Raw genomic sequence first — 27,107 nt, 5'->3', positions numbered from 1 at the left:
GTCTCCGCGCTGCAAAAAACCAAAAACAACAAAATCACGATTGCATCGCGCTTGGATCCCACACCCGTTCTCGTCCCGTGAACCGCTGAGAGTCCCCGATTGCTTTCCAGGCAGCTCCAGTGGAGGTGGGGCGCGGGGATGATGTCCCATGACACGAGCGAGCGGCCCCCCAACCCAGAGCCGCCCCCCGCGACTGTCTACGTGTTAGTGGAGGACCCACGGTCGACGGACGCCCTGCAGCTGCTCAGGTGAGATGAGGGCCCCTCCCTCCCCCCTTCCCCTCCTCCCCAGGATTACTGGAATTGCCGTAGCGGGAAATGGGGAGTATTCCGAGAAAGGACCTGATCTTAGGCGAGAATCCGTGTGGGGGCTCTCCTCCTTCCTCGGGATGACGGCCGGGATCCGGATAATTCGGAGCAGCTTCATATGCACGAATGTAAAATTCCTACAAGAAGGATCAGAATCTTCTTTCTCTGTTAGTTTCTAACAGCCATCTCTCAACCTGGCTTCTCCGGATGAGCCATCCGGGCTTCCAATTGCCCTTATCCCATCCATCAAGAGGATGGGGAGGGAGATAGGGAGTTTCAAGGCAGCTCTGGGAAGTCCAAATTCTAGTCAGCTGGATTTTGACATGTTGGTGTTCCGTTGCTTTATTCAGAGGAGTCACAGCAAAGCTGGTTGGAATTGGGTGCTTGAAGAAAAGGGCCAAGTGCTGCGCTGAATGCTCTTGGCAGCCAGGATTTCAGATTTTCTTTTTTCCCCTCCCTTCCCCCCCTTAAAATGTAGAAGAAGAATGACACAAAGGGGTGTGGGGTGTTCCCCTAATAATGTTTCGGTATCAACTGTTAAGTTTATTGGCAGAGTTCCTGACTTCAGAATTGATGTTGCTTTACAGTCCAGTTTTAGGTGTTTTACAGAATGGTCTTGAGGGTGTGTGTGTGCGCGTGTCTTCAAACTTGGCCCTTTTATGACCTGTGGGTTTCAACTCCTACCCTGTCCTGAGGAATTCTGGGGGTAAATCCACAAGTCATAAAAGGGCCAAGTTTGAAGACCCCTGGTCTTGACTTTGTCTCAGCTCATCTTGGTTTGCAGAATAGCCCAGATTGACTGTGAGAAACCTGCCATCTCTGAGATGAAAACACGAAAAAGGGAAAGTGCATCTCAGCAGATGCCAAGGTTGTTATTCTCCTCCATCTACTCAGTTTCCTCTTTCCTCAAGTTGCTTGTAATCCTAATAAAATGGAACACGTAGACAAGAGGAAGACAAAAGATCCTCTTAAAGGAACACTGGGGATAATCCTTCCCAGCGGGGCTGGGAAATCCAAGCTAGATAGGGCTTTGAAACAGGGATCTAAATGTTCTGTATCTCAGCTGCTGGTATTTTGCTGGTCCTGTGATTTGAATTTGCAGAAAATCACAATGTGTATGTTTGTGCGTTTTTGATGGTGGGTGAAATGTCTTAATGATTCAATTTCCTTCTGTTTTGCTTACTGGTCCCCTGAGATTAGTTTTCACTTCTGTTTTTTTTAAAAAAAATGCTGATCTCGACTTTTTTTCTCTGTAAAAGCACAATCGACTTTAGTTCAGGCTCAGCCACCAACTGACTTTAAAATTCTTTCTTGTTTATATATTTCACTTCTTCTCTGGACCAAAAATGTCAGAAAACTAACTCACCCTTTCCATGTACACTTCTAATATATTTGAGTTTATGGGGGGAAGTTGTAGTTTAAGAAGATACTTACAAAAGCAGCTGTAATCAAAACAAGTGGGCAGGGGAGGAATGGAAAAACTATATGTGGACCTCTGCATGTTACTGAATCATTATTTCTAATACCCCTTGCTGTTGCCCATATTTACTGAGAATTATTGAAGGTGTAGTTCCATTTCATTAAGATGGCTATAATTTATTCATTCCTGGTTTAGAAAATGAAAAATATTTGCATTCTATTTCCAATGCTAGAATCGGTGTTTCTAGATAAGCTTATTGCAAACTGTTTTGCGAATTAACTGTTTTCCTACTCTCTGCATGTAGGACTACAATCTCTATCATCCTCAAACATCAAAAACAAACTGAAGAATGAGGAATGGAGTTGTAACAGAACACATCCAGAGCAGACGGATGTGAGCAGAGTAAAGATAGCATGGAATGTGAACATAAATGACTGGCAGGCTGACCTGGTGAGATTTGACTATTTCTCTCAAACATGAATGCACAGCCATATGGGAGTAATCTCCACGGCAACAATTTTCCTGGAAAGTATGTATAGGACAATATTATGGTTTTATTCTACTACTTATTCTGTCCATTTTCCAACCCATGCCCTTTTGCTTACTTAGAGAATTACAAAAGGAATTCTGCTGGCTAATTTGGGGGAGCCCCGTGTGATTTCTCATTCACCTAAATTACCTTTATAGAAGAAGTATCACAATACATCAATAATATTGTCCTATACTTACTTCCCAGGAAAATTGTTGCTGTGGAGATTATTCCCATATGGCTGTACATTAATCCTTGAGAGAAACCTTAACAATAATAGTAGAAGCATGACCTATGAGCTTTTTTGTTTGTGTGTCTTGAGTCCTGGTATCTAGGATGCCAAAAATGGTCATGGTAAGAATAGACAAAAAGAAAAACTTACTTCCTTTTTGTCTTTTACTAGGTTTACATTAGGCAACTGATAGAAGGGGCTGAGGTAGGGATGGGTGCATTTTATGAAATTTAGAAAGAACAAAAAAACAAATTCAAATCATTTTCACCACATGCTGTGATGATTTAGAACAGGGGTGTCAAACTCAATTTCATTGAGGGCCGCATCAGCATTGGGTTGCCCTCAGGGGGCCAGGTGGGTATGGCCAGGGTGGGCGTGGCCTACTGGGTGGGCGTGGCCAGAGTGCGTATGGCCTACTGGGTGGGCGTGGCCAGCTCTACATCGTTCGCATCAAGGGTGCCTATGGGGGCCTGGGCAGGAGTAGGACAGATCTGAGGGTCTCTGGCAGAAGGAGGGTCTCTGGGCCAGGGCCAAGGCAGTGGGGGCCGTTCCCTCACTGTTTTCAGGATGGCTTCGCGGGCCACATGAAACCACTTTGCGGGCCGGATCTGGCCCCCGGGCCTTGTGTTTGACATGTCTGATTTAGAAGGAAGAAAAGCAATAAGAACTTGCCATCCTGTTCAGAAGCCCACCCACCTCCCTATAGTTATATATGGCTGACATTAAGGACTACAGATATCTTGCACAGTACTGTTGATGTTGATTGGCGACAACTTTGCGAGGTTTCTGATACGAATCTTTGGTTTGTTTAACTGGAGAGGCTGCAAACGGAAGCTGAGTGTGTCTGCATGTAAAATACATATTTTACTCCAAAATATAGGTGGCACCACTGTAGTGATAATGAGAAGGAATTACTCCCTCCACATTAGAGGATTCCTGTTCTTATAGAACTCCTACAAGAAGAAAAATACCCTACAGCCTATTGATCATTTTTTCCACAGTGCCATTGACATCGTTAATAAGTGCCGTGTTTTTATTCATATCAGAGCAGAGAAAAAGCTGATTCAAAATGAGCAGTTATTTTGTTCACTGATGCACACCTTATCAGAAGAATATCTTACCTTGGCACTCAGAATTTATAACTATTGCTAAACCTGATTTATTTAAGTCCATTCTTAGGGGGGGGAAAGCCTGTTTGATCATCATGTAAGGACTTTCTTCCGAGTAAAGTCTTCCTGGGGACGAAAGTACTATAATCTCTGCTTTTTTATACAGCATACACTTCCTTGGAAATCAGCTTCAGCACATCTTGCAAAGAATGGTCTGCTCAGATCCTTTGTAACGTATCTTGCTGCTTAGTGAGGCAGGTAAAAATGCTACACCTATAGTACAAGCTAAAAAGCCCTTGAAATTCCTAACTAATGCATGTTTACTTGGAAGCGAAGTCTGAAGGTTAATGGGGCATTCTCCTGGGAAATATGTCCACATGCTGACATCCTGTTCTGGATTCTGATTCTCTTAATTCCCAATCAGCACGTGTTCTTTTCAGCTATATTCCTAGTATTTGAATGTAATTAAGATATGCATTGTGGATTGTTGGCTTTTTTCTAGGCAGATATTGTTGTTGTTAGTTGCGAAGTTGTGTCCGACCCATTGCGACCCCATGGACAATGTTCCTCCAGGCCTTCCTGTCCTCTACCATATATAATAAACCCCATGGACAGTACCAAAAGGAAAATATAGCCCAATCAAAAAAGTTATTTCACTGGAGGGAGGATATCTGATTGATAGCAATAGATTTGTCAAGATGCATTAATATTTGAAATATTTTTTCAAAATAAAAAAAAATAAAAATATTTTTTTATTTTGGGAGACCAAGAGGCAGGGAAGGTGATTTCTTGATAATTTGGGTGGATGGGTTATTTTGTTTATAATTCTCCAAGCCTCTCATGATGCTTGTACATGTATCATGTACTTTTAAGAGTACATGATACAATATTGTTAATGTGATCGGGTGCATTCTCCTCCCAATTGCTTTCTTATAATTGAATAATAATAATAATAATAATAATAATAATAATAATAATAATAATAATAATAATAATAATAATAATAATAATAATAATAATAATAATAATAATAATAATAATAATAATTCCCCGCCAGTACATGCAACGATTAATATCACAGTCTTACACGATTATGTTAATAAGCCACTCTGTAATACTAACAACCATCATAATCAGATGTTTCCCACTCTCAACATCACATTATTTGAAGCCTTGCCTCTTCTGGATTTTTCATCTCAACCTTTCATAAGGTTACATATATAACCATATTTATGTAACCTGTTTTTCTACCAAAGAATGCGAGTCGAAAAATAATTTCTCTCATCGCCACCACACACACACACCCCCGGCAAGCAAAGAACGACAGTAGGGAATTCCGGCGCGGCTCCTTTAAACTGAACCTTCCTGGCAAGAGGAAGGGCTTTGGCGAGCGGAAAGTGAGACTCTGGGTTGCCCCTAGTGGCCAAGAGGCGCCGCCGCCGCCGAATAGCTTCTGCTCCTGTCTCCAAACGCGTAATTTCTCCACGGGCAGGCTATTAATAGCTCCAAAACAAGGGCGCGTTTGTAGATGCGCAGCGAGGATTTGTGCTTTCTTGCGCGGAGCAACACACCCAGGAGGGAGGGAGGGGGGGCGGAGCCACTGCCTACTTTGCAAGGACGAGCGCTCCGAGGGTCTGGCCGAGCGGCGGGTGGAAATCTGCCGGCTTGTTTTTGCTCTCCGCGCGCGCTTCAAGCGATGCCGGCTTGAAACCCTTCTGCAAAATGGCCCTTGCCAGGAAACGCAAGAAGCCCTTTGCAGAGGCCTAAAGTGGGGCCAGGAAGTCGGAGGCGCGCCGGGAATCGTTGGGCGCGCAGAGCGAAGCCGGGGAGCGAGGATCGCGAAAGGGGGAATCGCGAAACTGCTGGCCCTGATGCCCCACCGCTTGCGCGGGGCCGCTTCTGGGACGCCATCCAAGCCAGCGGCAGGGCGGGGGAAAGAGTTCGACAGGAGGAGGAGGAGGAGGAGGTGAGCGAGTTCCGGGCCTTTATCTTGGTTCTCACGGTTTTAGGAAACTCTCTTTCCCAAACCCCGCCCCCACATCCCGTCGGTATCTGCTCTCTTGAGTGAAAGCGAGGACATTCTGTATTTAGGAATTGCGATTGAGGATTTTTTTATTATTATTTTTCCTCCGAAATCTTAGAAGGGAATTTAGAAGGGAAGAAGGAACAAAACAAAACAAAAATATCCCAGTTTCCCAATTCCCCGTTCCCGGATGCCTAAACTTAGATGAAACTTTCAAGAACCCAGCGTGGTATTTTTACACAAACGGGTTTTGGTTGGTTGGTTGTTTTTTTGCACGGGGTTTTGTTTAACTGTGTGCAGTACAGCTGTCTAAAGCTGCTTCGAAATAAACCTGTTTCATTCGGGATGGTTCACTTCTGAAGCCTACGTAGCAAGACTGCGGGGCGGTTAAGCAGCATGTTGTTCTCTCTGCCGTCAGTCGATCTCTTGAATATGGACAGAAGGAAATTTGCTATTTTCAAGAAGCCGTTGCTCCTGTATTGCTGTTGTCGTCATAGATGATCATTTTGCTAGGGAGCTAATTCCAAGTTCAAATATAATTCCGAAGAAGTAAATTTCATTGAACTTACTAGGACTTACTTCTGACTACATAGCTTGAAGTATAACTAGCTTTACCCCTCCTCTCCCAAATTCAAGAATAACTTTACCCTCCCCTTCAATAATATGGAGAAAATGATAAAGCGACCTTTGTTCTAAATGTCTTCTAGATCTGTTGGAGTTTTCACTCCGCACGCAAGGTGGGGACCGATGGGGTTTGAATTTCAACATGCTTTTGGAAAGGTTGCGGAACTGATTGAGTATGTGTCATTAAGTTGGCATCAGTTCTTAAGCACCTCACAGATTTTCTCCAGGAGGAAAAGAAAGTATTGCAAGCAGGGCTTTATTTTCTCATAGAATGCTCAGAACGGAGTTCCGGCACCTTTTTTGGATGGAACCTTATAGGGCAGGCAAGGCGGGTTGTATGACATGTGTGAGTTCCGGCACCTTTTTCTTTTACAAAAAAAGCACTGATTGCAAGTATATGAAGACTATGTATGGAAAACATTTCAGTTGCTCCAAAGTGCTGTATATTAATATGTTTTTCATGTTGAGCAATTCTGTAACCATCTGATTGATTGTCTGTACAGTATACTATTGGTATAAATGAGATCAGTTTGCTTCTGGCAGGGGTGATGTGGGTCTACGTAGAACTTTGCAATATAAAAACAAAGAGAAAAGCAAATTCCGATTAAGGGCAGTGTTAGTGCCATTGTTTATTTACATCTTAGCACATGAAAATATTAATTTTGATTTTCCCCTTCAAACATTTTTATAGCCACCATCTTCTAACCAACTCTGGGCTGCTCCCAATCATAGCTATCTGATAACGGGCAAGACTAGACTTTTCAATTAAATCAAAAAGGCAATTCCAGGTAGGAGTCTTCAGAAGTGGAAAGTGAAGGGACTTTTTATTCACCAAGTTCTGTGCAGTGCCTTGTTTCTTTACTTCTATTGTCAAGGCAGAAGGTAATCAGGGATATCTTTGCTTTAAGGATAAAAACTTTGCAGAGAGTCAGTTATCTGTTTTACACATCTTTTTTATCAGCTCTAGTATAATTTGTGGATTAGTGAGTCTCTAATTGTTGAGCAAATGTGAGAGAGTTCATAAGTGTATTTCAATGAACATGGTAAATAAATACTGCCTATATAACTAGGAAAGGAGTCCGGCAAGGCTGTATACTGTCGCCCTGCCTATTTAACTTATATGCAGAGCACATCATGAGAAAGGCAGGGCTAGATGAATCAAAAGTTGGAATTAAGATTGCCGGAAGAAATATCAACAACCTAAGATACGCAGATGATACCACTCTAATGGCAGAAAGTGAAGAAGAACTAAAGAGCCTCTTGTTGCAGGTGAAGAAGGAGAGTGCAAAAGTTGGGTTGAAACTTAACATTAAGAAAACCAAGATCATGGCATCTGGCCCTCTCAATTCCTGGCAAATAGATGGGGAAGAAATGGAGGTAGTGACAGATTTTATTTTCCTGGGCTCCAAGATCACTGCAGATGGGGACTGTAGCCAAGAAATTAAAAGACGCTTGCTCCTGGGGAGGAAAGCCATGGCAAACCTAGACAGCACACTAAAAAGCAGAGACATCACCCTGTCAACAAAAGTGCGTATAGTCAAGGCTATGGTCTTCCCAGTTGCAATGTATGGCAGTGAAAGTTGGACCATAAGAAAGGCTGAGCGCCAAAGAATTGAGGCCTTTGAACTGTGGTGCTGGAGAAGACTCCTGCGAGTCCCTTGGACCGCAAGGCGATCAAACCGGTCAGTCCTAGAGGAGATCAATCCTGACTGCTCTTTAGAAGGCCAGATCCTGAAGCTAAAACTCAAGTACTTTGGCCACCTAATGAGAAGGAAGGACTCACTGGAGAAGAGCCTAATGCTGGGAAAGATCGAGGGCAATAGAAGAAGGGGACGACAGAGAATGAGGTGGCTGGATGGAGTCACTGAAGCAGTAGGTGTGAGCTTAAATGGACTCCAGAAGATGGTAGAGGACAGGAAGGCCTGGAGGTATGTTGTCCATAGGGTCGCGATGGGTCGGACACGACTTCGCAGCTAACAACAACAACATATAACTAGGATAACTGCCTGGAGTTTTATAAACTGCTTTTTTATATTGGAATGTAAAACTATTTCAGGGCAGGATTAAAGTTCTAGTCACACCTGCACTCCTTGGATAGAAACTCACTTGAAAACAGGGAGGCAATCTTTGGAATATATAAATATGGGACCCTCCTTCAAGTCTATATTTTATTTTCTATTCTATTGTTTTATATATTTTAAAGAATATGGAAGTTAGATTGTAAAAAATAGAAGAATTGGGTACAGGTAATGAAATATAGGCAGATCAACAACAAATCTAAATGACCAAAACCACAATATCATTGAAAGCCTATGATATTACAAGATTCTTGATATCCGTTTTGTATTGTTGAATTTTGAGCTGAAATGCTTGGTTAACACAGTTCAAAAAAATGAAGAAAAGACTGTGTATCACAAACAATACATTAAATCTATATTGTAAATTGCTATTCAAATTAAAATATAAAGTCTAAAACCCAAATTTTAGGTACTGTAGAATTTCCTGTATGAGGAATTGTAATCCAAGAATGATTTCCAATTAGAATTAAATTCTGTGTCAGATTTACTTCTTAAATACAAAGGTATTTTAGATATCAACACATAGCCCTACAATTTATTTATGTTTGTTTATTTATTTATAACTCACCTTTATTATTGTTATAAATAGCTTCAGGCAGTGAACATACCTAAGGCTTCTTCCTCTTTCTCTTTTTCCCACAGTAATAACCTTATGAGCTGAATTGGGCTGAGAGAGTGTGACTGGTCCAAAGTTATCCAGCTGGATTTCATGTCTGAAGCAAGACTAGAACATTCAATCTCCTTGTTTCTTGCCTGGTGCCTTAACCACTAGACCAGGGGTGTCAAACTGCCAGCCCGCGGGCCAGAGGCATCATGGCAAAACCACACCCACCCCATTGCTGGCAATGGCAAAAAAGTCGCAATACGTCGTGACACGTCACGTGATGTTGGGAGTTTGACACCCCTGCACTAGACCAAACTGGCTGTCAGTTTAATTATTCAGTTATAAGGCTCTTCAATTTAATTAGCCATTCTTCCAGATAATTTTTCCAATAAAAGGATCTACATATTGGATATATTTTCAAGTAATTAGATGAAAAGTATATTATTTCCCTTTAAAAATGCTGTTTATTTAGGAACAGTTTAAATTGATTGAAGTAACTTAATTGACCCTTGCAACCCTAATAATATAAATGTCATATGGTAAAAAGTGTTCATGAGGGAGGGCTTAAGAGAGCCATGTATATAATGGTCCCTACTTTTTATTTCTGTATTTGGGTGAGAGAATGAATTAAAAATTGAATTGTTCTTAAGTTATACCAACTCTCTAGGAAGTCTCTGTAAATGAAATAGTCAGGAAACTCACACAGACCAAAACCTGATCATATTCTACAGATTGAAGCAGGCAAAGATTGAGTCTTTGTGTCAGAGGTATGCATTGGTGGAGAATGCTAAGAGAGGTGGTAGCTGTGGCTATGATGGCCTTTGAGCATCAGTTATGACCATTCTTAGATCCTCCTCATGGTCACTCATGACTTGGTCATTTCTTGGCTGGGTTATTACAAGAGCTAACGTGAAGACAATTGTTGCTGGTTCAGAGGGCAAGATTCTGAGTAGTTAATAATGCATCTCATTTTGCTTGGATAACACTTCTGTGTTAACATGCTTCTATGTTAACGGCCACTGGTGTCAGAATGCTACAGCACTAAAGAATTCTTGTGATGTGGACTTAGAGACACTATTCCTCAGTTGCAAGCCCTTTTATGCTCCATGAGAATTTTCTTCATTCATCTTGATTGGGGTATATATACCACTCCATGCTTGCATAAGCAGTGCGTTGCAAACCCTAGCTGTCCAAATTCTGTGTACACAATAGAAATATCCAGACTCCCTTTCTTCTTGTTTTAGGGGATTTTAACAGTGCTAAGTTACAGGCTTGTGCAGACTGGCGTGTTTTTGAAGCTGCTTCAATGGACTTGGATGAACTCACTGATACCGTGACGTCATACATTAGTTTTTATGAGGACGTGTGTGCCAACCAAGAATGTGGGCGTATATTATAATAATAAACCTCAGTTCACAGCTAAGCTCAAGCAGCTACGTTGTGCCAAAGAGGAAGCCTACACAAAAGGAGATAGAATGTTGTACAATCAGGCCAGGAACCTATTGACAAAGGAGATCAGGGCAGGAAAGAGAAGCTACTCTGAAAAGCTGAGGAATCAGTTCTTAGCTAACGAACCAGCAAATGTGTGGAAAAGCTGAAGAATATTGTTGGCTATAGCAGACATCCCTCCCTCCCTTACAGAAGAGAACTGACAACTGGCAGATGACCTGAATGTGTTCTACTGTAGGTTTGAGAGGAGATCACAGTCAATTATTGCTACCCTCCCCATCTCAGATATACCAACAATAGCCAAGTCTCCAATACCTATCTCCATCCCTCTGGGCCCTCCACCTGTGGTGAGCTTGGAAAAAGATTGTATGAGGGCTATTTCATAGACAAAAGATTGGAAAAGCACCAGGCCCAGATGGTATAACTCCTTCTTGCTTGAAAGTTTGTGCTGATCAACTCACTCCCATCTTTACACACATCTTTAACAAATCACTGGGGATGTGTTATGTTCCTTCTTGCTTCAAATGCTCTACTATATTCCTGGCTCCCAAGAAACCCTCTAACAGAGTAAGAAACTATGGTGACATGAATAAGAATGGAAATGTTGGAATCACCCATTCCTGGCACATCTCAACCTTCTGCACAGCTTTGGATAATGCAGCAGAACAACCCTGCCATAGTAATGTCCAGTGGGCCATTTATTGCTGCTTTCAAACTGAACAGCCTCTCCGTGCTTGAGATGTGTGATGGAGGAACAAGTTTCTTAGTTTTCTTATGAATTCCAGAGCATTTTCTCCACCGATCATCTCCAGTACCCATCTGATCTTGTGGTAGGTGTTCCTAAGGGTGATAGAAATGTTGCAGTCACCAGGAAAGTGGCATCGATTTGAAGAGCATGTGTTTTATATGCCAAAATACCTGCATTTCCAATCCTCCTGAAAGGTGCCAAGGATTGAAATATCCCTGAGCACAATGGAAAGGAGCTCCAGATCTGGCTGACCATTAGTGAGCTTATGAGACAAGGGGTTTGTTTACCTTTGAATAAATTGGTTTATTACAAAATAAATTGAGTTGCAATGTATGAAACTCTCTGCTACTCGGATGAAGTAGACTTGGTTCACATAATCATTTGCCAGAATAAATATGTTGGTCTCAAAGGTGCCATTTCAGTCTTGACTACACTCTAGCCTTGCTTGTCAATGAACTCTCAATGTAGAACAGGGATTTCCACCTTTTTGGGGTGGGGTCAAGAGTCATATATGGAATTAGGGCCTCAGTCACAAAATAGTTCCTATGAATCGCTCAGTGAGTCACAAAACATGCTTTTCAGAGAAAGGCAGTGAGACAATGGAAACCAATACATCTGCAGTGCATGATCTTTCTTCAAGACTGCCCTCCAAATGTCTTTCTTCTCACGTCCCTGATATTCACTCCCCCAGTTCCTATAACCCAATAATTTTCATGCGCTCACACTCTTTATTTCCCTATTGTCTCTCAATAATATCTGCCCCAGACTATCTCTTTCTCTTCTCCTCATGTAAAGTCTTTCCAGGTCTGGTCTTCTCACTTCATCTTCCTATCCCATTTGGTTGTTCCCAGCCTAAATCTGGTCTCTCTGCTTCTTTCTCCAAGATAGGAAAGTTTGCACATGTGTACAAACACTGTGCTATGTTGCCTGATATAGAACACCAGACAATACTTTGTCATGGAGACAAAATAGTATGCATCAGACTCTTTATGACTTGAATGAATGGGCAGGTTTAAGTCCACGTCTACTGTTTCTAGGTACTTGATCCCGAGCTGTAAAAGTCTGTATAGAGAGCGAAACCAGCCTTTTGAATTATGCTCAAAAATGATTCCTGATGTTTTAAAGCTCATTAATTCTTGCCATTCGCAAGGTGGTAAAATGTCACGGGAGTCTTTTATCATTTCAATCAATGGTTTTATGATCTCACCAGCAATTCTTGTGGTTTCAGTCCAATCTAAGACCTAAGAGTAATTGCCAGGCTGAGTCAAAGAATCCTTGGCTCAACTGTTACCTTTGCCTCTTTGTGGTAGCCAACTGTACCTTTGCTCCACCAGTACCATATACTACTCCTTAAGTAACTTTCAGGGGTGCTACAAAGATTATAGTCTGTGAAGTTTTTGGATGCATGTGTTTGAAAGATTAAGCCAGGCTTTTAGTAGAGTGGAGTAAAACTATTTTTTCTGAATGAAATCAGACTTTTTTAATGATTTAGAGGAAGGCCAAACCTAGCTGTCAAGCAAGAACATCCAATGTTGAAGTATTGCATTTGTCGGAACCATGATACTAGCTTTGTAACTCAGAGTTTTCATCCACTTGTTTGCCTGCTAGATTACAGGGGTCCTCAACCTTGGCAACTTTAAGACTTGTGGACTTCAACTCCCAGAATTCCTCAGCCTGCTTTGCTGGCTGAGGAATTTTGGGAGTTGAAGTCCACAAGTCTTAAAGTTGCCAAGGTTGAGGACCCCTGTGCTAGAAGACTACAATTTCTGCTCCTTCCCTACAGACTCAGGCTCTGATACAGGAATTTCTTTTGTGGTTGTACAGAGCTCACCAGCTGCAATATTTTTCACTTCCTCAAATTTGGCTCTTGGGAGAAAGGAGGTCTTTAATCATGCTAGTTGTACAATTTCTTCTCTCCAGATTAGGAATCTCCGTTTTCACTTCCGCCATGTTTGGCTCGGAAGAGTTACCACAAATTCCGCCTAAGTTGTAAATTTTGCCTTAGTTTTGTGCTTTGTTAGGATGGTCTCATAGCTCAGTTTTAAACTTTTACTTGTCCTCTTGCCTGCCTCTAGGGCCAGTTTTCCATCCCTGGAGAGGGCAACAATGAGAAAGGTTCCCTTGTGAGCTGTGTACAGTAGTAACTCCACTTAAAATCCAAACATAATTTAGCATAAGGGCGCTAAACGCAGGTCAGTCATTCCCAAATGGAACACAAGCATTTCCAGCTTCAGAGATTTGGGGAAGGTGAAATTGGTGGATTCAGGCAACTGAATGGTTTAATGTATGATCACCATTGTGGTGGAACCTCCTGGACCCCAAACAACCTCATTCCTATGATCAGAATCCCATTTAGGGGAATAAGGTCCCTTTGCAGACATTTCTGCAAAGATTGTAAAAAAAGAAACCCCTTGCATTGTTCCCAGAATATGGTAACTGGAAATAAATTAGTTTTGTATAAGAAGCTGCCCTGGTCAGTTATTATAATCAGAAGCTAATAAATTCTGGTTGTTGTAGTTTTTTTTTTTAAAAAAAATCTGAACAGGGTTTTCATTTTTTTATCACAGTTTCTAATTTCTGGTTTTTCTTTTTGCAGCTCTTTATCATTTTATATACTTTTACCAATTTCCTTAGTTCTTTCTTTAAATGAAAAAGCTCTCCCTTCAGCAAATAGACTGGTTGTTACCACCCACCATACACCCACGTCACATTTCTACTAACTCATTTCTGTATCTTCTTCATCTCTTGATTAAACATTTAACAACAACAACAACAACAAAAAGAGTTGGAAGGGACCAAGGTGGATAATAATGATTTTTTTTTAAAAATGGATTTTTTAAATTTAAATAGGATTCTTTATTTAAATCAGATTTTTTTGATTTTTTTTAATGAAATACTTTTGGAGTAAAAATCTATCTAAATATAGTTTTCTATTTAAGATAAATTAATAATTTAGTTTAATCAGCATGAAATGGAGCTTAGTTATGTAGCATGAGGCTGTATATTCTGCAATATTTACATTTTTGGTATTCAAGCTCTACAAGCTGAGGTAACATGAACTGCATTGATGTATTCACACAATTTCACAGTAACCATGAGATAAATCATAAAACAAAGTTCAGGAATATTCCTTTATCCCATTGTTTTGCAAATCTATGTACACTTCAGACTGTATGATTGTTTGAAGAGAAATGCATCTGTAACAGGCTCTAAGTAAGTGTTTTAATTAAATAAAAGAATTTGAGCAGTTCTCCAACTACGTGTGATTAACCTATTAACCTAAAATAGGTTCTGATATCACTGTTTTACTAACATGACAGCTTATTATTCTAAATAGGAAACCTTAAAGATTCTAACTACCAGCAAGAATGAGTCCTTATATTTAAAGAGCACCTGGCATTTCAGATCCATCATGGCAGCACCTGTTAGCGGGCATCCACTCACCTGCTGCCTGCCACATCCTTCACCTTGTTGTGTCACTGCCGCATCACCAGCCCTCCCATTAAAGTGAATGGGACTGTCGGTGAGTCAACAGCGGGTCAGAGGAGGACCCGCTGCAGATGACAGTTGCACTTTAAAAATTATGATTTAAATCGTTATTTAAATCGATTTGATTTAAATCAAATCCACCCTGGAAGGGACCTTTGAGGTCTTCTAGTCCAACCCCCTGCTCAGTCCATTTTGGAATGGACTGTCCTGAGTGTGGCATGTTATTCATTGCAAGGTTTGAAGCTTTTCTTTCATGTGTAGAGAGTAAGAAAAATGATCTTGCCAGAGTAATGGAGGAACCATTATCTAGGCAAAGGGCTGAACTTTTTTTTTTTTAAGTACAGAACAGTGAGATAATATTTAGGGGCAGTTCAGGAAGACGCCTCCCTAATCCACTAAGTATAACAGGAGGAGGAGCAGGTACAGCTCAATCAGACCTGCAAGATAATTATAGTCAGTGCTTTTTTTGTAAAAGAAAAAGGTGCCGGAACTCACACATGTCATACAACCCGCCTTGCCTACCCTACAAGGTTCCATTCAAAAAAGGTGCCGGAACTCCGTTCTGAGTGTTCTATGAGGAAAAAAAGCCTTGATTATAGTCAATCTCAATAAAAATAGTTTTAGCCTTCTTGTGGAGTTGATTTCCTAGTCTGCTCTACCCAGTGAGGCTGACGCTAGAAGCCATAAGTTCCAGAGATAGTTACATCCATCCCTTCAGAGACATAGGATAGCTTATGAAAACAGTATTTTGTTATTAATAAAATATTTATGGATTTTTAAAAAAATCTGTTAATAACTTGCATGCTAAGACTAATGTGTGCTAATAACAATAATCAACTCAGAGGCAGTGTGCTATAATAGGCAAGGCGTTAGGCTGGCACGGTGAAAATGAAGATTCTTGTCCTTCTTCATCCAGGAAAGCTCACTGTTTGTTTTTGGGCTAACTGCCCCCTCTCAGCACAACTTATTTCACGGGGCTGTTGTTACAGAGAAAAGCAGAAAGAAAGAATGCTGTGTACACAGCCCTGAGCTCCTGAATGAAAGGCAAGATATGAGGTTAATAAATGTATAAAACAAACAATTGTTGAGATGACTGAATCAACAAGCTTTCCAGTCATCTGGGGCTTTTCGAGTATCAACAGGCTGTTTACTTGAACAGCTGAAATCAAAGAATTTGGGTGATGTGGTTTTCTCAGAATCAGATCTGTGGTTAGGCAGAATGAAGCAGGCACTTTCATGCAGATAACCTGGAAGTCAGGGCTGCTAGATCCTCTCATTGGCCCCTGTCTTTGCTGTCCCCAGATGTAGGGAAAGATGTGCTCCCATTGCTAATGTTAAAGTAAACTTTAGCCGCTAATCCAGTTTTTATCAGTACGCAACATGGAATTTGAATGTCTCAGGTAGCAAAACACGTAAGGCCATCCTGGAAACTTACAAAACAGGCAACAGGGGCTAAGCTGATTGTGGAAAAAAAGAACTATCCAGAATTCGTAACAACATATCTATGAGACTGTTTGAAGGATTATGAAACAATGTGGAAGCTTCTGATTTTCAAAGAACTCTGCAGCTGGCCAGATAGTTTAAAAAAAATGCAGAAAGGGCCAAGGAAAAGAGAGAAATGTACTTATTATTTCTTCCAGGGCTTTTTTTCCTCATAGAACGCTCAGAACGGAGTTCCGGGACCTTTTTTGGATGGAACCTTGTAGGTTAGGCAAGGCGGGTTGTATGACATGTGTGAGTTCCGGCACCTTTTTCTTTTACAAAAAAAGCACTGATTTCTTCGTCAGGTTCCAGTCCTAGACAGAATGTTTAAATCACCTGAGAGATGTTAACTGGATGTCAGTGCTTTTTTTGTAAAAGAAAAAGGTGCCGGAACTCACACATGTCATACAACCTGCTTTGCCTACCCTACAAGGTTCCATCCAAAAAAGGTCCCGGAACTCCGTTCTGAGCGTTCTATGACAAAAAAAGCCCTGCTGGATGTAATCAGATACAGAACTGTGCTAACATTGCACTAAAGTCTTGCCAAATCATGCAGAGAGGGAAAAAAAACACTGAAAGAATTGTTAGTCCCCATTCTTGGAAATAAAACATCCTGCTGCTAAAAGACCACATTCTTTCCATCTTTGTCAAAGATACAAGTCCCAAATTATGAAGCTCCTTAGTAAGCTATCTGAAGGGCTTACTGGTTGTCACAATTTAAAAATCATGCTTGGGAAGTAAAAATATTTTCTCTGACCCCATTTGGGTCAATCATATTCTTTCTGAAACATATGTTGATGATCTTAGGGTTGAGACAAATGTGCACATTTCAGATCTGAATGATTAGTGGGGTAAGGGGTCATGCTTGGTTTAACGTTCAAATCATGTTTCACTGGCATTTCTGCTACCTCCTTTTCCTTGTGGGAAATTTCCCTACCTTTTCCCCTGTATGGCCCAAGACTGTGATTTGCAGACACAAGAAACCCTTCTTATTTATTCAGAGTCTGGGGATGGTTGCCAGGTAAAAATGATGCCAAGAAAATGGAAAGTTACAAGGGTTGTTACAGCTTAACCAACTGTTACTATTGAAGTCTGGACTGCCTGTTAAAGAAAATGAAAGTGGCCAGCAACATTAATTGTTAAAACCATCAATATCCCTCAGATAAGCAACAAACAACAAACCGATAGCGGAGAACAAGAGCAAAATACAAACAAGCACAACTTTGTGATGTATTGGATTATAATTGCTAGCCACCTGTCCTAGTTCATGAAAATAACTAAAAGCAGAATGGAAGTGCTTCTGTTCGTTGAAAAGGATACTGCTCTGTCATATCACCAGCAGGAAATGCAACGTGATTTCTAAACAAACAAATGGATCAGTAATAAATCCATTTTAAAAAATGCCACGTTTTCACATGCACTTGACAGTTTTGCGTTGTCTCTGTGAAGGATATTCCTCAGGGCAGGAGCCCTGTTTTGGGAGATATTGAACCTCAGATGCTAAAGGAACGAAGACTTCAGCTCTGACATTGACTAAGCATGTGGGGAAAGAATAAAGATATAGGGGAAGTATAACTGAAAATTGTAGCCCCTGAAGCCAAGAACAGCTTTCAAAATAAGAATTTGAAACTGGAAGGAAACATATAAATACAGACTTAACAAGGCTGGAATAATACTCGGTGATCTGTCTCTGATGACAGGGTAGCAGTTAACCTCTGAAGACCAAAGAACATTTTTTAAGGATATCTTAAGGCCCAGGTAGTATATGTGTTACAGTAGTCCAGTTATATACTATTAAAGAATGGGTGGCCTTGGATGTCTCCTGCTGTATAGAGAATGGTTTAGAGGAGCTGAGTCTCACTTTATTGGCTGAGATAAATCTTAATTGTTCCAACAGAAATAAGCATTGTGTCTTAATCCTTGTCTATATTTTCAAACAGCCTCAGCTCTGTGCCTCCAGAGTCTGGGATCGTGGCCGACATTGATCTGGAAAACATCCTGTCTCTGAGCAGCGAGAACTTCTACCAACTCAAGAGCCAACCCATTGGTGTCAGGTAGGAAGGACGATGCATAGTTATCCCCGGGCTCTGTGGAGCTATTTTCTTTCTGCTTCTCAGTTACTAGGGTGGTGGGATAAGATAACGGGAAGGAGAATTTCTGAATATTCCAAGATCAGATGATACTATTGAGAGGATTTTCCTTGTGGTTTTTTTTTTAAGCGCAGTTCATTCATTTCTCTGGCACACTTTATTCTGTCACTTGTAGGTAGATAACATAATCCGTCAATTCTAGGTTTTCAAAATGACACATTTAATTGTAGGTGCTTCATTTATTTATCATTGGCCTTTCTCAGGTTTTGTAGTATTTTTTCCTGAACTTCAGCTAGCCCTGAGATTTAGTTTAAACTATGGCTTTTAAAGGTGAGATTTTTAGATTGTTACCTGTAAGAAAAAGAAAGACAGGTAAGGTAATTCAAGCTAAGGCTAAGCTAAATAATGCATCTTGGTTTTTTGATAATCTTCCTCATGGGCCAAAATTGCTGTCACAATTTTTTCCCCCTAATACTTGCACACATTTATGTTCATAAAATTCAAGCAATACCAGATGCTTCCGTTGACATAGTAGACTTTTGCCTGGCAAAAGACATATTTTTTGTCTATTTTAAAAATAAAACCTTATTCCCCTATCTTTTAAAATGGGACTGGTCAAACATTCTTAAATGGAGCTGGACTTAGTTTCCCAAATGATCCCTTTTAATTATGTGAGTTTCTTCTCTTGTAGTATATTAAGCACTGAATTTCCCCAAATTTCTAGCAAATAGCCATGACAGCTTAAAACCTGGATGGTTTTTTTGTTCTTCATCTGATGCTCTGACCTCAGGTGAATCATCTTTGTTTAAATACACATGAACATTTTTAGACTACAGCATATTATCATCACGAAGCAGTTTACAGCAGTAGTAATTGTTGCAAGATTGTGGTATAAGAATTATGCTGAAAGTTGGATAATTGAGCTTTGGCCAAAGAAATTGCTGGTGTGGTGTGATTGTTCCTCGATCCATGTTAACTTTTAGATGTGGTGAAATTGTCAGTCTTTTAATGCAATGCAAATAGTGAGAAGGAAGACAGTCAAGATAAGGGAAATTCCATATTTCATGAACTTGTTGCTGATGTATCAAGGTATCTAGCTTTGCAAACTACACAATGTGCTATTGGACTCTCTAATCCAAAGCAAAGTTACCCTTCAGGTTTTACTTACTGCCAAATTACCTTCAGATTGTGTATCACGTTACATTTTACTCCAGCTTCACAGCACGCATCCATATACCAAATAGTACGTGCAGTATTTGCATGCAAACTTTCTTCAGATTTCTGCCCAGGAATTTTTGTGAGGTTTTTTTTGTTGGCCTCTTATTGACAGAGTACTGCTTCCTCTGTAGGGCTCTCAGGAAAGATAGGACACCATAGGGCAGGGGTAGGCAACCTCGGCTCTTTTATGACTCATGGACTTCAACTCCCAGAATTCCTGAGTCACCTATGCTAAAAGAGCCGAGGTTGCCTACCACTGACATAGGGTAAAGAAAGGACTTTGACCTGAGGAAATTATAGTTGTAAACAGGATGGAGATGAGATCCCAGAGAGGAATATAAGTCAATAAAGTCATCTATTTTATTTTAAACAAAAGGAGATTTAGAACAGGGCCTTTCAACCTTTTCACCCATTGTACCACTTTTAGGATATGGCAACACCCGAGTACCACCAGTCGCCTAGCAAGGTGTCAAAAACTTGATGATCAAAAAAAAGGGGGGGGGAAGTGATGAAGTACAGGTAGTCCTCGACTTACAACAGTTCGCTTAGTGACTGTTTGAAGTTACAATGGCACTGAAAAAAGTGCCCTCCAAGCCACAGCCGAGCAAGACACCTGCCTGCCCGCCCGGCGGCGCTCTTCCTCCTGTCCGAGGTTTTCATTGTTGTGAGCATTTCTTGCAATACGCAATGTGTGCGCATATACTTTAAAAGAGAGTCAGAAAAGGTGAAGGAGAGCAAGTTGGAGATTATATTTAAGAAATGTGGTGATTTGAGTAAAGATATCCCTTTAAACAGGAATTTAACCTCTTAGCCACTATAGTTCCTGATCAGCTTTAACAGGAACTATTGTATCACCGGGATGACTGTGGCGGATCTGAAGGAGCCGGTGTGAGACAGGGGCATGGAGAGTGCTGATCCCTAGAGTGGCCAAGGGTCGGACACAACTGAATGGCTGACAACAATGACGACATATCTAAACCCTCAAGCTTCTCTTCCCCATCCAAGAAGTTTGAGAGGGTTTTTTTTCTTTCACTCCCCCTCCTTTTTTAAAATTCCAGATTCTATAGAGCAGACATGTCAAACACAAGGCCCGGGGGCCGGATGCGGCCCGTGAAGTGGTTTCATGTGGCCCGCGAAGCCATCCTGGAAACAGTGAGGGAACGGCCCCCACTGCCTTGGCCCTGACCCAGAGACCCTCCTTCTGCCAGAGACCCTCAGATCTGTCCCACTCCTGCCCAGGCCCCCATAGGCACCCTTGATGCAAACGATGTAGAGCTGGCCACGCCCACCCAGTAGGCCATAAACACTGTAGCCACACCCACCCAGTAGGCCACGCCCACCCTGGCCACACCCACCCGGCCCCCTGAGGGCAACCGCAATGCTGATGCAGCCCTCAATGAAATTGAGTTTGACACCCCTGCTATAGAGGCACCACATCCCATATCTCAGTTGCCTTTTTCCTAGTTTGCAGTTTATGAGCAGCAACATTGTTATCAGTTTCTGAGCGGCCAAGAGTCTTAGTAATCAAAGTGGCCAACTTTGCAACAATGTAATTATAAAATACATAATAGAATGTGTTGCTTTTAAATGCTCCCTGAATTTTTCCCCCCAACTGGAATCTACGCTCTAATGCTCATGTTCCCCAGCCCACAAATATGTGGCCAGCCTCTGTTAACAGAATGCCCTGCAATTCTGTTGGAAGTACAGTTCCCACAATTTAAAACCAATAGGGGACTATTGGTCTAGTAGTCCAAAGTTTCCCAGTCATGGCAAATCTTAGATATGTGGACCAATTCCCAGAATCCCCCAGCCAGCATGGCCATGACTAAAAAGTCTGAAAGTTGATGTCCACATATCTGGAATTTTCCACGCTAGAGAAAACTCATTACCAATTGTTTTCAAGGGGAAAGGTTTCTTAGCTTTTCCCCTGGTGCTATTTATCATTTGAAGTTGGATGGGATTGAAGAAGAGTGGAAAGCGCCTCTGTTTTCAAGCAACTATGACTCCAGCTCTGTTTTTATAACTTATTTTATTTATTTATTTATTTATTACGTTTATATACCGCCCTTTCCCGAGGGACTCAGGGCGGTTTACAGGGTGATTAAAAAACCAAAATACAAAAGTTAAAAACAAATTTTAAAAGAAATTATATGTGTCCCTGTCTAAATAAAACCCCAGTTAAAATAAGATTAATCCTCAGCCTGGGCCAGAGAGCTCGAAGAGCCAGGTCTTCAGGCCCCGGCGGAATGAACGGAGGTCGGGGGCAGTCCTAAGCTCCGCGGGCAGCTGGTTCCAAAGGGCAGGAACGCAGGGCGCCCACTGAGAAGGCCCTAACCCTGGGTGTTACCCACCGGCAATCTTTAACCGGCGGCACCCTGAGAAGACCCTCCCTGTGGGAGCGCTTCAATTTTAAATTTCTTTGAAGCCTGTCTCTCTCTCTCTCTCTCTCTCTGCCATTCTCTGGCAATTCTAGAAGTAGCCAGAATAGAGTAATGGTTAGAGAATGGTAGATTAGGGTTAGAGTGGTTAACATTCAAATGCCCACTCAGTCATTAATGATAAGGTCTGATAGTGTCTTTTCATGTTAATCTGCTGCTGGGAGGATAAATGTGTGTGTTGGGGGGAGGGGTTATATGTTGCCTTGGAGGAAAAAAAATGAGTCCAATAAAAAATATAAGACTAATAGAAAATTGCCTTGTCTCTCACTGCAGTTTCTTCCAAATGAAATTCTTAGCTGCCACCTTATCTTCCTTCAGAACAATCTGTTGGTAGATATCAATGGAAGTAGGGAGGGGGTCTCATTCACTTGGCCATGATTACATCTAGTTGTGAAATAAAAGTTTTCTAGGGAATGCCTATATTGGTCATGACTGATTCTGTACTATCAAGTTGGAGCCAACTCTTAGCGACCACATAAACAGAATTGGTCCCTGAGGATTTGTCCCTAGGCTAGACTTTCATGTCTTTGAAAAGTGCACCCCACAATAACTGAATCCATCTACCTTGCCGATGGTCACACTCTTATTCTCTTTCCTTCCACGTGTCTCAGCACCAGAGCTAGGTCTTCACCTAGTGTCCAAAATAAGATAATATCAGCCTGATTGTTTGCACCTCAAGTGAAAACTCTAGGTTGATTTGCTGGGCAATCCATTGGTTTCACTGTCCACAATATTCTCGGGAGCTGGGTCCTTGAAGGCTGCTGTCAGCCTACAACCTGACAACCTATTTCAACAATTGCCCCTATTGGGATATCAGGAAAGATATACCGTATCTCCTATGCATACTATTTTAGTTCATCATCGTTTCATTAGTGGAAAGAAAGCTTTATCTAACAAGTGCCTATTCTAATTATGCTCAATATAACAGCCTGCTTTATTTATTTATTGCATTTCTGTTGTGCTACCTTCTGACAAGTCTTGGCAGCTTACTTAATGTAGGATATTTTAAAAAAAATATGTCCCACTTGTATTCAGGAGCTGGTATTCTCTTAGCAGCAAGGCTTCTTTGGAGAATGTACCGGCCAGAGCAGTAAAATAATTCTAATGGTTTCCTTCCTCTCTCTCTCTCTCTCTCCCTCCCTCCCTCCCTCCCTCCCTCCCTCCCTCCCTCCCTCCCTCTCTCTCTCTCTCTCTCTCTCTCTCTCTCTTTCTCTCTTTCTCTCTCTCTCCCCTTTTTCCAGCCCTCCAAGGGCCCCAGCTGAAAGTCCTAACATGTCATCCCGGGTTCTACTCCGGCAGCAGCTCATGCGAGCACAGACGCAAGAACAGGAACGTCGGGAGCAGCAGCAGGCAGCACAGTTCACTCCTGCACCCACTGCACCAGCCACACCGGCTATTTCTGTGAGCTCACTAGCTCGCCCTGCACCTGCCCAGGTGCCTGTGGAGGTATTGAAGGTAAGAGGAAAGAGGAAGCAACTCTGCCTTGGAGGGAAATCAGGTTTCATCCTAGCCAAAAAAAACACCAAAAACCTAGTTAGAAGAAGAAGACTTTGAGATTGAGAGACAGTCTGAAAGGGATTCTCCTTCACTTGAAATATTTTCATATTTACAAAGGGTACACAATAACACTGGAACTGCTTTTGGAGCCCTAAGGTAGCTTCTCTGCCCTGCCTCTCATTTTTGGCCATAACTGCTTGGCCCCAGTGCTTTTTCACCCCGTTCCATTTCCTTGCATCCATTTCTCCGTAGTGATGGGACAGAATGACATAACCTCTTTCTCCATGCAAAAGCCTGAGAGCTGCATTCCTTGATCTGGTATACGTCTTATTCTATTGGACATCCAGCTCTCCTATTGGACAGAGAGACATCCGTTTGCATCAGTGTTGTTCATGTCACCTGTTTATAAGTCTGATTTAAACCAACACAAAATACATTGGCAAATTCTCTGAAAATAGATTTAAGTTCAAGCTCGCTGGATGTCCATTTTCCCCACCTTCATATTTCCCGATGCCAGGCTATGCTGCAGGTGCAGTGGCACCTCTTCACCCGGGGTGCAACTTTGAAGTGTAAATTTGAATTCATTGGGAACAGCAGGGAAGATTGGATGTGATAGTAGTCTTTGCTTGACAGGCATAAGCTTGGCTCCTTCTGTTAATTTGATTACATTTGTGTACGTAACTGAGGTTCATATTCAGTTTGCCAGCGTTTAGGGATAGAGGTAGGCTTTCAGCTTGTTAAGTTTGGTGTGTTGCCTTCAGGATTTCCGAATGCTTGTAAATTGTCTTGCAAATAGTCAAATGGCACTGCCCAAGTGATGGTTGACTCATACTTTCCCTCTCTTTTTCTCACTTGAATTCAGGTTCAAACCCACTTGGAGAACCCCACAAAGTACCACATCCAGCAGGCACAGCGACAGCAAGTCAAACAGTATCTTTCTACTGCTATGGGGAGCAAGACGTCAACACAGTCATTATCCGGGACTAGCCCTGGTGCACCCACCTGCTCCCCACAGGCTGTTTCAGGTCCTGAGCCCCCACCTGGTTTGGCTCACCAGCAGGGAGTGGCAGGAAGCACTGGCAGTGCCCCCAATAGCCCTATGGCAATGCTCAACATTGGTTCCAACTCTGAGAAAGAAGTGAGTAGAAATTCCCCTATCACCTTCATCTCTCATATTCCCACTGCCTTTCTTTGCCTTTTCCCTCCATTCTTGCTCTCTCAATATTTCCAGTAGCCATCCCTCCCCCGCCCTCCGCCGCCCATGTCAGAGACGTCTAATCCCACCCCTCTCTCTTCTCTGTCAGATTGATGATGTCATTGATGAGATTATCAGCCTGGAATCCAGCTACAATGATGAAATCCTGAATTACAGTGGCCTGCAGATGCCCAGCACTGTGAGTGGCTTTTGATTTTTTTATATGTATATCATCGGGGGGGAAAGCCTGTGACATCCTAAAGACTGAATGTATGGTTTACGTTTTCATAGGCCATAAGTTGACTTCAGCAAGTGGAAGTTGATACCATGAAAAGTATTAGACCAAGGGGGAGGCAGCATCTTCTCTTATACCTTCTTCCACCTTATTGTGTGTTGTTTTTTGCTACTTAAAATACAGGATTTGTGCCCTAACTTGGTGGAAAATATTCCATTATAATAGAGTGTTTTTGCCGAATACTGGCTGTGTACCTTGGGTAACTGAGTTGGGGGAGGGGAAAGCTGCTGCAAAAAACAAAAGGGGGGAGGTTATTTGACCCAGAGGCTTTGGATCACCCGTCTCTCTTTTCTGTGCCCTAAGATTCTCTATTGGTTTTGATCCACCAGACTAGTAGGACAACTGCTTTGCAACTCTCTTCAAATAGATAAATTGCTTGGTATAAAATGTGTTTGAGAGATGGAGAGAAGTAAGTAAAGTATTACAAAGAACAGCCATTTTGGAAATATCAGTCATTTTCCTCTTCACTAACACAGTAGAATCAAACTAAAAAAAAGATAAACAAAAATAAAAAAATAATGTTTTTATTTTAAGCCTAGTGATTTTAAAAAGTACTCCTCCAGAGTGGTTGGTTTCTTAGGCATTCTCAGTAAATATCAATAATTAAAATGAACCTGTTATTGTAGAAATGTTTTGCATTCTATATGTCTTCTGTCTCGATGTCAAAGGTGTATAGTACCCATTTATTTCTTCCCAAGAGTATCCTATTGGCCATTAAGATAATCCAACGTGGAATAGTGGGCAGAAAGTTGGACTGGGCTGGGGAGATGTAGCATCAGAACCCCATTCAATGGGAAACAACCTCCCTCGGTGATTTGGGGTCCATCCATAGCTCTTAGTTTTCACGTACTTACCTTCTGATCTAGATTGGGAGATCTAGATTAGAAGGTAGATTAGAAAGTAGCCATCTAACAGTGCAGCAAAACTTTCTGAGCTACTAGCCTGGAAGTCCTTTCAACTCTTTTCTGTTCTGCACAGCTGCCAGTCTCTGGAAACCTCCTGAATGTGTACGGGAACCCAGGAATGATAGAACCAGCTGTAACTGTCAGCAACTCCTGCCCGGCTGACCTTCCCAATATCAAGAGGGAGATGTCAGGTACTTGATTGGAAGAATTGAAAGCATGCCAAAGTTAGGCATAGAAGAGTGCTACATTGTTGTTGTTAGTTGCGAAGTCGTGTCCGACCCATCGCGACCCTATGGACAACGTTCTTCCAGGCCTTCCTGTCCTCTACCATCTTCTGGAGTCCATTTAGGCTCACGCCTACTGCTTCAGTGACTCCATCCAGACTGTTCTGTTCCAGCCTACTACCGGCCCTGCAGAAATGTCAGGGACAACCCCTTTTCAATAGTCAATAGGCTGAAAGTAAGCCAACCAAATTTATTTACACAAATGAAACGAAACAGATCCAAAACAGAGCAAAACAAATACTAACCACAACTAAATCAGAAGCTGTTCAAACGGTTGCCTTCAGCAACCAGAACCATTCCCCTTTTAAACACAGTTTCAAGGCGTGGCTTCTCTTTGCCTCCTCCCGCGGTGCCTCATTGCCCTCCTTTGTTCACTCCTGCTTGTGTGCCTCCTGCTTCGAGCATCCTTGAACAAAGCCAGCTGTGAATCATCTTCGTCCAAGCTTTCAGGCTCACACAGCTGGGTCTGAGGAGGAACAAGATGGGAGGGGCCTGGCTGAGAGCTCTGCGATGCCTCAGAACTTTCCTCTGCAGGCTCTCCAATCCCCTCCTCCTCATCCTCCTCAGAATTGTCCGATTCAGCTGCCGTATCCACAGGCTGACACTGAATCACAAGACAGCCACCTCATTCTCTGTCGTTCCCTTCTTCTCTTGCCCTCAACCTTTCCCAGCATTAGGCTCTTCTCCAGTGAGTCCTTCCTTCTCATTAGGTGGCCAAAGTATTTGAGTTTCAACTTCAGGATCTGGCCTTCTAAAGAGCAGTCAGGGTTGATCTCCTCTAGGACTGACAGTGCTACATTGCAGTGATATAATCAGAGTTGATTACGGTGGGCGTTTAGAAGGCGGGAGTTTAGGTTTTGCTCCTAGAATAGCTGCCTGGAAGTTATGTCTCTTTCTCCATAAAGGAGGAAAGATCAGTGAATTTGTTCCTTTTAGAAGTTGAAGGAAGAGTTTGGGGTGTGCAGGGGCAACCATAATGCTTCCATGCCTGGCATCTGGATTTCCTCTAGTCTCTCTCTAGACCCATATAAGAAAGTAGCTGGACATGGTGGGTAGCTTTATTATTATTATTTCTGTCTTATTTTGTGCC

The 27,107-nt window shown here is 42.0% G+C and overlaps 1 protein-coding gene across 2 annotated transcripts in view; it reads left to right on the top strand.

Moving 5' to 3' along the window:
• TFE3 (transcription factor binding to IGHM enhancer 3) overlaps positions 1 to 27,107 on the top strand; it is a 34,587-nt gene continuing 7,480 nt past the window's right edge. Inside the window, exons 1-6 of one of the 2 annotated variants that reach the window (XM_081318265.1) lie at positions 1 to 248; positions 18,036 to 18,149; positions 23,083 to 23,296; positions 24,201 to 24,476; positions 24,643 to 24,732; positions 25,807 to 25,924. In XM_081318265.1, coding sequence (XP_081174391.1) covers positions 139 to 248; positions 18,036 to 18,149; positions 23,083 to 23,296; positions 24,201 to 24,476; positions 24,643 to 24,732; positions 25,807 to 25,924 — 922 coding nt within the window. In that variant the 5' untranslated portion in view covers positions 1 to 138. Of the gene's footprint in view, positions 249 to 5,023; positions 5,565 to 18,035; positions 18,150 to 23,082; positions 23,297 to 24,200; positions 24,477 to 24,642; positions 24,733 to 25,806; positions 25,925 to 27,107 lie in introns of those variants that run through there. The other variant, XM_081318266.1, reaches the window with a different exon arrangement.

This window comes from Vipera berus, assembly GCF_964194415.1.
Source record: "Vipera berus genome assembly, chromosome: 2".
NCBI lineage: Eukaryota > Metazoa > Chordata > Lepidosauria > Squamata > Viperidae > Vipera > Vipera berus.
This window is presented reverse-complemented; position numbering and strand designations above follow the sequence as displayed.